Genomic DNA, 11,046 nt, shown 5'->3' on the forward strand with positions numbered 1-11,046 from the left:
CTGATGCAGTACAGAAATCTTGAAATTAGTATTCACTGGTGATGGACTGGTTTACAAAAGCCCTTATTTGGATTCAGGGTCATGTCTCTTTTGTTCATTTATTTCTAGTTAATTTTCCCCCCTATTTTGGGAACACTTCAGAAATCCCACTCACCAGTAATAGATAAACCACCATATACACTTAAAAAATTCCATTATTTTTATTAACATCATGTATTTATGAAGTAGTCTGACATGTCATTCTGGGTGAGAGTATATTTAAAGTAGGGTGGGATGTTTCAAAAATTTTATTTTATTTTTTGACAAAAGTATTTAAAATATTTAACTCMGAGACCTTTGGTAAATATTCAGCACACAAAGTCTGAACTGACTGAAATTTAGAGGCTGCATTTACTAAAAAGGTGACTGCTGGCATTCTTAGAAAATAAACAGAAAATGGCTTCTAAAGCTTTGTAGTACCTAGAGGTAATCAATGCTGCCAGGAATCAACACAACTCTCCTTTCCCTGCTGCCCRTCTCACTTCACCCAACTTCAGCTGTCCTCCGCATGTGGTGGGTCCAAGTGGAGGTGACATCTTGGCCTAGTCAAGTAGCCAGGGCTAGACCACCAGCTGCTCACCAGTGAGCTTCCCCCTGGACTGGCTCCAGGGGGTGCCCTGATTTCCTTTTTCGAGGCAGGGTCTCAGAAACGTGTGATGTTTTTTTCATCAAGGTTTTTGAATCACTCTTAGCCTGACCTTTCTCTTTATAACAGACTACACCCCTTGTCTGCTCCTTTAGTGGGGACTGAAGAGCTGTTCAAGGTGTACCCCACCTTTCACTCGTCGACCACTAAAGATTGGCAGCAGCTTCTTTACCACGATAAAGAATGTATAGAATATGAATGGATAATTTTACAATTTCTTTACAAAATGTTAAATTTAAGTACATTTTGATTTAATCTTATTTAGTTTTGCTGTTTTTATCAGCTGTAATATTCTTAATAGTTTTGGGCTATACTGCTTGCATAGACCCTGGTCTGGTTTTTAATCCTGATGTTGTCTTCTCCACAGCCAYGCGATGCCCTTAGAGATTCACCCAACATCTCTGAAGTGATTGCCTTAGAAGAGGGGAGTTTAGCTTCTAACTCCCAGGACTGGTGTGAGAGAAGCCTACAGGGAGGTGAAAGATCTGATTTTATTTCTGACAGAGAAGACTCTCCTGATGCTCTTTCAGAAGTGGAAGACCCCTATATTGCTTGGAAAGCAACAGGAAGCGGCACTTTCTGCACTGCGCACACTAAAGCTCGACGGAGGCAGTTTGAGTCAACCAAATATGGCCGGAGAGAGGCGGCAGAGATTTACACTCTACAATCCAGCTGTAATAAAAGCACATGCCCGGAAAAACAAATGGGACCTAATATTTCATTGAAGCTCAGCACCAGAGAGGTGTGCTCAGTTAAAATCCAACCTCAGTCGCGGGATTCAAAAGATAATTTGCACCAGAAGACTGTATTTACATATAAGAGTAGCACAGGGACGTGTAGATTAAAGAAAAAGAGTCAAGAAAACTCAGTTATCTTGGATGCCAATAATCTATTTGACCCTCCTGAAGTTACAGTAAATGTTCCACCTGAAACCAGCAAAACTAATCAGCTGAATGATTTTAACCACCTAGAAAAATACCCTCCAAATAGAGGTTTATTAGAGGGCAAAACTTTGGTAACACAACATCACAGCTCATTTAAACACAAAACATGGCCACTCACAAAAAGCGCGGATATCAAAAGTAAAAAGATACAATTTAATCAGAAGTTTAAAATCTGTAATGTTGAAGAAAAGGAGATACAGACTCCTGAACTCTTCAGCACTTACTCTGTTTTAAAAAGATGCAACAGCTTGAATAATGACAACGGTAAATGTTGCAGACATAAGGCACATTACAAAAATAGAAGTAGATGTAGTGGCTGTCCGCATGTAGTTACTCATCACACAGATGAAATAAAATGCAAGAAAAATTACACAAACTTCCAGTTAATTCAAGAAACTGCTGCGTCAAGTGTAGCCAGCTCTGAAAGACTTGACAAAACAACACAATGTGCTTCACAGAACTTAAAGTCTGAAAACAGAGACACACCTCATGCACAGATCAATGTATCGGCACAGGATGAGGATACCATCTCACTTCCTGTGGGTGATGAAAGCCCTGACAGTGGATCATCAGAGGTCTACAATCGTATCACAGATTTTCAGAATAAAGATCAGAAGTTGGGTGTCTGCTTCCAAGAGGATCAGTCTGAATGTATTTCAGCACAAGGAGTTAATCCACTGGGGGCGCTGAATAAAACTGGATCATCCATCACGTTTACTACAGTTCCATTGAGTACCTGTACCACGGTGACCTTACCTGGTCTATCAGGAGACCCAGACAGAGAGGAAGTCTCTGGGAGGCAGTCAGGTCAAAAACTGCCTCAGGGTAGGAGGTCTCAATCATGGCTCTTTTCAGATCAAACCCAAGATATTTATGCTAACTACTTGGATCAGGAAAACGCTACACTAGAAAATGACGGGCAGTTTGTGTCTCCAAACAAGCCTTTAGCAAGGGTAAATTCTAGCCCTTTAGCAGCAAAACCTGAATCGATCCCATTCCAGTCTGACACTAGTAAGGGGACTAAGGAATTTCACACTCAGATTTCCTTCTCAGATAATCRACTGTTTTCCTCTGATGTCCTTGAAGCAGAAGATCCCTCCCCTCGATTGTCAGACAGTTGTAGAGAGGAATCCACCTGCTCTCCTCTCCAGCCTAAAATGGAACAGAAAACGGAGAGCAGTAACTTTTATGAACTCCCCTATGAAATAAAATCCCCTCTCTCACATTCAGACTCCAATAATAACACCAAAGTTGTTAAAAGTTTATCCGATGAAGCTCAGAGCAAATGCAAAGCTAAAGATAAAACCATTTGCCTACCGATGGATGTATCCGTAGGTGTGACTCATGACTTTATGGCAGACAAAGTAAAGCACCAGGAACATTCTACAGTGACTCCTGGTGATCACAGATCGAAGAGTGAAGACTCAATACCTGCAGTAGCAACATTTCCTAAAAGTCAAGATCATTTAAGGACAGTTTCCATTGATCAGCTACAAAATCAGAAGACACTAGAAAGGTTTGAGAAAGGACTTAAACCCTTCATTCCAAGTTCCGAGATGAACATTGAACTCACAAAAGAGAAGAACCAGTTAAGCTATCCAGTGGATTACAGCCTATCCCGAAAGTTAGCTAACTTATCAAAATCAGAGTTGGAATCTGAGGTGAGTCCTGGCCTACAAGGTGGATGCGAGAAAATTCGGAAACAAACAACGGATGGTACAGTGACTTCCATCACAACTACCAGTGACTGCAATGGGAAAACAAGCGTTGAAAAAATAACCAAAAGAACCAAATCAAACGGCAACCTGAAGGAAGTTAAAGGCTCCATGTTTTTGATATTTGCTAAAACGCCTTCTTTAAAGGAGGAGGAGGAGGAAGTACAGAAGACTTTGTCAGAGGAAGGAAGCAAAAATGTTTTATCTGAACAAGAGTTGCAGAAGAACCACTCTGAGGATAATAACGACGAGGAGGTTTCAGCTACAGGTGACACTGTCAAACGGGCAGGTGACCAAGCAGTACTGCCGCTGCGTCACAGGATAGATGAAAGGGATGGTGAGCTCTTCCCCTCTTCACACTGCACTCATCATGTTTGTGAGCTGGCGAGTGAGGATAAAGGATCAAATGCAGAAAACCTTCTGAGACAAATCCTTTTACCTAATGAACGGAGCTTCAAGAACAGCCCCAACATCTGCATGTGCTTTTCTGAGCCACATAAGTTCTCCAGTGTGTTTGAGCCACCGTTAGCTAAGGAGGATATTGATATGGACTCTGGTAAAGCCAGACAGTTCTGGTCAAAAGTTAAAAAGAACATGGAAGCTGAGCATCTGAAAAGATCTTTTTCGGAGACAGAGGGTGAATATACCAAACTACCTTCTGAGGATGACTTCATCTTCTTTCCAGTGCTCGACACATTGACTGGCCCTGGATTGTCCTCCTCCCTCAGAGCCCATAGCCACACAGATTATGATTCCAAGAAGGGAGTTTTGCAAAGAAATGAAATAGAGAACCAGAATAAAACATGTTCTGAGAGTCTACCTTTTACATTATGTCCATCTGGCCCACCTTCAAGTTTAGACAACTCCTCAGGAGAACAGCCCAGTCACACAAATTCTGGTTCTAAACACAGTCATCCGCATTCACCATTCAGGTCCAGATCTCACACGCTAGCCTGTGAGGGCTCAGCTGGCTGCCCCCTTCGGCCATTCAGTCCTAAACCTAATAGCCCAAGGCCAACGGCTCAGCGCAAAGTATTTCGCTACCGTCACACAACAAAGACCAGTCCCGTCTCTGCCCCTCTTCTGAGTCAGTCAGTCAGTGTAGAGGGATTGACTCTGCCGCCTGAGAAACCTAAAAGCCTAAAACCCTCCACTAGCCCTCGGATTCTCAATTTTAGTCCTCTGAATGACTTCCAAAGTGATTTTCAGTCACAAGTCAGCCTCTCTGACACTGGCTCCATTGGTGAATTAGAGGTAAGAAAACAGTTTATTATACTAGGGCAGATATTTCTGTTTAGTTATATACGAAATATAAATGATATCAAAATTAACAGTCAGTGATGACATTCAATGTTCATTTTTGTATTATATGAAATGTACTGTGGTTTATTTTTAATTTTTTTTATCAGACTCTTATTTCACTCAGACATTAGTAATAAAATAATTTGGGGCTCACTGGACTTTGACTGTTGGAAACTAGTTGGCGATTCAGAATAACAAGAAAATTGTGAGAAAACAGAGACATGTTTTAAATCCTGTGGCTTATTTTTTTGTGTGCAAGKTTTGCAAAACTATATTTTAGCCTGTGCATGTTATTTCATGCTAGCTTCTACAACACCCACAAGGCAGCCGAAAACCCCTGCCCATGTCTCATAACATTCTGGAGATTCTTTCTTGAATAATGTTCGCCAACCAGAGGTTAGCCGTCACGGCCCAGTTACTACTTTTACTGAACTCCTGCTATGTGGCTGATGCTTTTGGGTGTGCTGGTGTGTCAATCATATCTTACCACAATGTTTGGGTTGGTCCAGAGAAAAGCGTTTAAATCTTGGTAAAAACATTTATTATTGCTTTGCCTCCAGTGTGTCTTGCTTTCATTATGTGAGTGATTTGGCAACGGTTTGTCCACGCTGTCACCCAGCCAGCTGCTACAGTAACTTTGGGATGGAGGGCCTGATCAAGATAACTTCAGCTCTAGCACCCTCTTCTGTTTGCCTCCCAGTGTAACAAAGATATACTCGCTTTACTTATTCTCTGTACCCACTTAATCTTGTACAGGGTTACGAAGACCTGGGGCTTATCAGAGGCAGTTGACAGGCAGGAGGTGGGATATATCCTGGACAGATCACCAGGGCCAACATAGAAACACACGCAATCAGGCCCAGACACTCACTTTTTGAGTTAGTATAGAGTCATACATGTTTTTGGACTGCGAAGAAGAAGTTGGAATACTCAGAAAACTCACAAAAATCATGCCAATTCCACAAAGAAAGGAATATGACTTTTGTACTTATCCTGAGTCCCAATCCAGAACCTGCATTATTTTGCTGTTTTTTGCAGTCCAGGCATCTTTTGCTTAACACCTTAGCATTGTAATTATATACGTATACCGTTTTCCTTCTGACAGAATTGAAGTTACCAGTGTGATGATCACAAAGTTAAAGCACTCAGTGTGTTTTTAAAGCCTCGACATTTGCTTCATGGATTGTGACTAACCAGTTAATTGTGCACTCAAAAGGTGACACAAAACAGAGGACAACCTGTCAGCAGCTCCAGAGAAAGAATGCTGCTGGAGGTGCGGGACAGGAGGAGAGCCTTCTTGTTTCATGGTGGAAGACCGGGATGCTGGGTAAACGAAGGCAGGTTTGGAATTTACCAGCAAGGAAGACCGAAGTGTTTCGATGACCTTTGGATTGAGGAGCAAAAGAAGTACAAGTGCAAACTGGCCAAAAGCATCAGAGACCCCACAGGCCATGTGGACACACTGTGGTCAGAAAAAATGATCAAAGTAAGACGTTGCGGATGCAGTGTCCTGAGCTACCAAATCAATCATCCAAACCATAAGACTCTTTTTAATTCTAATCTTTTCCACTTCTGCCTCACTTTTGACTCTGTTCTGCGTAGAAAGTTTGTATTTTAGGTGGATTACAACAGATTTTTTTTACATAAACTCTCATTTTGTTACTTTCTGTGTCCTACTAACTGGTTTCATCTCACAGCACTGTCCTTGTCACTGCTTTTCTGCTTCTGCTTAATCTTGATCAGGGTCAGGGGCGGGTGCTAACTCAGCATTCATTCAATTTAAATCCAATCAATTATTTGATTGGGGTTGTTAGGAAAACACTGGACAGTATTGATAATAATGGTAAATTAAAACTGTTTTCTGTTCCCACAGATGGATACTGAAATACCCTTGGGCCCCATAAAGTTATGGGGGACGTCTTTAAAGGYCCATTGTTTCTCTCAGAGCACTCCCACCGGTCTAGACTGTCTGGGCTGGACAAGACGCTTCTCATTCTGTAAGCAMCTGCATTTTATATAAGACATCATTTTCAGAATCATCCAGAGGTTTYAATAATTTCRATGTTTGGTATTTCCTTTGAACTTGTGATGCTTTTGCCAATGCATGATATACAGTACATATCCAAATCAGTTTTTATTTCACCAAGGTCCATCCAAATTGTTTCTTACAAAATTGACTGTATTTTTTTTTTATCCAACGATTTGTATTTATTTAATTTCACTGGTTCAGTGGATCAATGTAGAGGAGACATTCCAAGTTTGGGAGAGGGGAGGGTGGAAGATGTGTCGCAAAAAAGCACCTCAACTGGAAAAGCACTACTAAGAAGACAACTTGGCATGTCACTTTCCTCTGTAAATAATAATAAATTAATGAACAAATTTTACCCATTTTAACCAGAACTTGACTAATCAAAAGTCTGATAATCTTAGTTTCTTATATTATTTATTTATTTACCATTATTTATCCAGACAAGTCCCGTTGAGATTGCAGATCTCTTTTTAAACTGTACCCTGGGTCTGAAGGCAACATATTGTACATGTTTTTGAGTTGTGGGGGAAACCGGAGTTCCTGGAGAAAACCCACACAAGTATGTGGAGAACATACTCCACACAGAAAGACCCTGGGTCTGAATTGGGGATCRAACCCACAACTATTGCTGTGAGGCATCGGTGCTAACCTCTGATCCATTGTGCTGCCCAACTGACGGCAGAAGCTATGAGATAACATTAGCAAACCAGACGCTAAAATAATCAGAACAGTAGCTAAACACAAAATGAGCAAAGCAGTACCTAATAGTAGATCAACAGTTGCAGTTTAAGCCTAAACAAGTAGCTAAAAACTAGAAATATAACCAGTAAGCTGCAGTAGATTTTAAATGTAATATTTTTCAGGATTTTGAGCAGTTCTTCATTCGTTTCAAAAGGGTATTTGATAAAATTAAAACTGTATATAAAATAAATAATTAAAAAAGTGTAGAAGTTACAAAAAACAAAAGTTAAAGCTGTAATGTCCTTAACGAGCTGAGCATTTTAAAATATCAATGGCTGCAATACCTGAAAATAYGCTGAATTACCGTAGGTAGGGTCAAAAAAAGTAACGAGGAAACTCCATCCATCCATTTCCTTTTACCCAMTTTTCCAACATGGTTCACAGGGAGCTGATACCTATCTCCAGTGGTCATTGTGCGAGAAGCAGGGGACACCATGGACAGGTCACAAGTCCATCACAGAGGCAAATGAGACAAACACTCACACCTAGGGATGATCGAGAATTACCAGTTAAGCTAACATGTATGCTTTTTGATCTGTGTGAAGAAACCAGGATACCTTAATAAAACCTGCTCATGCACAAAAAGGCCCCAGGCTGGGTGACGAACCTACGACCTTCTTTGTGTGAGGCCACAGCTCTAACCACTGCTCCGCCCTGCTGCACACAGAAGAAACCGTAAACAAATTAATGCTGACTCAGCATTAACACTGAATTGCTACTAAAGATGGCTCCATAAACAAAGAGTTCAAGTGGAGGACGTTTTTATGCATATAATCCATTTTTGCATTTTGCTGATTTCTAAACAAAGGCACAATGCCGTGCGCCACGTGCTCTTCCATGGTGAGCTCTTCTCCCCTGCTACCTTCAAAGATATGAGACTGTCACTCTGTCGCTGGCAGGCAAACAGACATGGTCGAGCGACACAAACCCCCTCAGCCGGACCCCCACTGATGTCAGCCTGGGAGAGAGAGGGAGAACAAACTGTGAGTTAATGTGAGGAAATGAAAGTGTGCTCATCCGTTTACCCGGAGAGAGAGCGGAGAGGAAGGAGGCAGCCGCTGGATGAGAGCCGATCCTGTGCAGAGGTAAAGGGAGGACAGGAAGCGTTCCGCTTCTGTAGATGGGAGGAGAAAACAACAAGCTGACAGCTGAAGATTACCTCAGCGAATAGTACAGCAGATACCAGCCGGGAGGCTCCCGCCTCCTCCTCCTCCTCCTCCTCTGCTGCGTTTTTCAGGAAAAGAAACCCACCTGCTCCACCACCTCTTCATTTCCTCTCGCTTCTTGCTGTGAACCTTTGATTCCCCCCCCCCCCCCCCCCCCCCCGTTGTGTGTCCACACAGGGATGCGGACCCAGCAGGGCTTGGAGGGGGGCGTGCCCCTGCCTGGGGGCAGCTGTGGAAGCAGCGGCAGCTCTGGGTTGTCGCCGGGGTCCGAGTCAGACGGAGGGAGTCCGGTGGGCGGAGGGGTAGATAGCATGGTGGACGGAGGTCTCGGTGTGGGTGGATGTATGGGTGGTGGAGGAGGAGGCAGCTTGGGCGGCACTTTGAGGGGAGTCCTGTCTCACTATTGGAGCCTGGAGAGTCTGCACTCCACCACAGGTAAGGGTCCTGCGCACGCGATGCAGCTCCGTGCACGTCGGTGGCAACAAAAACACTTTGCTGCAACGTTTGATCACTTCTCCGGTGCTCCACGTCCGCTGATCTCTGCCAGTAAACACTGCACTTATCATGACCTCAGCACCAGACTGACACACTGACACCAGGTCACAGGGTTCTTCTGTCATGCACAGGCTTGGCGCCGTGCCTGCTGTGTTCATGTTTAGACTGGGCGGACTGGCTCTCTCAGCTCAGGTCCTGTGGAAGGCTCCAGAAACTGTCAGCACCTTCTCTACTAAAACACAAGTTCCCGATTGTCTTGAGATTTGCATGAATCATTTTCAACTTTTCGGATTGCAGTTCAAATCAGCAGATCCTATTCGTTAGGTTGTTTTCTTTTCCCAACTGGCCAGCAGGAGCAGAGGGGTGTCATGAAGGAGAAAACACAGACCCACAGACAGACTTTAGCTAGGAGTAACTAACTGCAAGGTCAATGTCTGAAAGCCTGAGGTCATCAGGAAACCCATGAGTAATGCCTCATATCCTTCAGACATCTAACACATGGATGTGTTTAACTAATTAGGGTTTTCTTTTAAATATAACTAGTGATTCCTTCCACTGATCGGTAACATATTTGAATTAAAGGCTAARCATGCTTTGAAGGAAGGCATGATGCTTGCAGTTTTTCATGCTAGAATAATAAATTAAGTTGTAACTTTATTGGTCAAATTTTGAAAATAAGGTTATGTGCGATCTCGTGATATTTTGCATGATCTGTTAGTGCTTGGAGGTCTGTTTGTGTTACGATTGACTCATCAACAATCACATCACACTTTAATATCTATAAAATTTAATGACATAGAGCCTTTATTGTGTTGACTAATGTTGATTAGTTGATCCAGTGTTTTGGAACGGTTCAAACAAGTGCACGCACATGTCTCTCTGTACTTGTATGGATTTTGCATTTCATTAATTTTTACATCCTGACCACGACCCATTACCCTAACCCTAACCTCTCAGGTTACATACCTAATCCTAACCTAAATGTAATTCACACCCCAGTCCTAAAACTAACCCCTGACACACAAATGTGTTTTTTCCATTGTGTGGACCAGACAAATGTCCACAGACCCAAAACACAACGCTTTGCTTTTGGTGTTGGGCGATCATAATCGATGAGTTTTGATATTTTTTTTACTCATGTCCACCCAAGACAGACTTACTGGACTCCTAATTTTTCAGTGACAATGTTTAGTGAGTTATCATCGTTTACTGCTGTTTCACAAATGGTTTAATACATCTTTGTGTTTGATATTAGACGTCCCTGTCTCCACTCAGCCCACCTGCCAGCCTTTTTTTTCTGTTGTCGTTTCGCAGCTGCAGCTTTAGGAGACACCAGCTAAACATTGTGTGGCAGAGGAAGGAAAATCAGTGAACAGAAAACACACGAGCTTCTTACACGGTGACATTTTAGGCTTTGCCATGCTGAAACATTCACTTTGTTTTACGTTTTACAGCATTTGTTATTTGTTTCTGTTTCAGTCACTGTGTTGCAAATAGTGTAGGCCTAATTGTCTCCTAGGCCTGTGCTTTCTAGCCATAATAATCAACATTCAAAGAAAATGAATGTTTCTGTATTTCATTTTCTGCTTCCTTAATGCATTAAGTCCAAATCCGTGGACGGTTTAACTTAGTGACCACGGCCAAAAGGCAAAGATTGACAACAAGGCATTTGTTGATGTCTGTGTGTCCATGAGCCAGTTTTTTTTAAAAATCAAATTGTCTCATGAACCACTGGACATACTGTATGAAATTTGCAGATAGTAATCATTTGATGTACATCTACAAGTTATTAATTGCAGGCGACCCAGTTCTATGGGGCTGCCACAGCCAAATAAACTATGGAAATACAAAACTCTCAATGTTACTGACACCGATGTAAAATATCATGTGGTAGTTGCTGAGCACAAATATATCACAAAAGATCTTTGAAAAAAATTATACATACATACATACATACATATATATATAT

General features: G+C 42.1%; 2 protein-coding genes and 1 long non-coding RNA gene across 3 annotated transcripts in view; 2 read left to right on the plus strand and 1 right to left on the minus strand.

The window, feature by feature from the left end:
- Positions 1-1,056: 1,056 nt before the first annotated feature.
- Positions 1,057-6,511, plus strand: LOC106535721 (uncharacterized; the record flags this gene model as incomplete). The annotated part of the gene is given in 2 exon segments (XM_014032790.1): positions 1,057-4,598; positions 5,863-6,511. Coding segments are annotated over 2 exon segments (3,944 nt in total), but the record flags the coding sequence as incomplete, so codon positions are not given.
- On the minus strand, positions 2,762-8,719 carry LOC106535724 (uncharacterized). The gene is made up of 3 exons (XR_001312474.1): positions 7,974-8,719; positions 7,701-7,901; positions 2,762-2,781 (listed from the first exon to the last, which is right to left on the minus strand). It is a non-coding gene; the product is annotated as an uncharacterized LOC106535724 (long non-coding RNA).
- Positions 8,720-8,737: 18 nt separating this feature from the next.
- The window catches only part of LOC106535722 (Rho guanine nucleotide exchange factor (GEF) 4), a 29,043-nt gene continuing 26,734 nt past the window's right edge, over positions 8,738-11,046 (plus strand). The window contains exon 1 of the mRNA XM_014032791.1: positions 8,738-9,017. Coding sequence (XP_013888245.1) covers positions 8,762-9,017 — 256 coding nt within the window. The 5' untranslated portion in view covers positions 8,738-8,761. The remainder of the gene's footprint in view (positions 9,018-11,046) is intronic.

This window comes from Austrofundulus limnaeus, unplaced genomic scaffold, assembly GCF_001266775.1.
Source record: "Austrofundulus limnaeus strain Quisiro unplaced genomic scaffold, Austrofundulus_limnaeus-1.0 Scaffold1542, whole genome shotgun sequence".
In the NCBI taxonomy this organism is placed as follows: domain Eukaryota; kingdom Metazoa; phylum Chordata; class Actinopteri; order Cyprinodontiformes; family Rivulidae; genus Austrofundulus; species Austrofundulus limnaeus.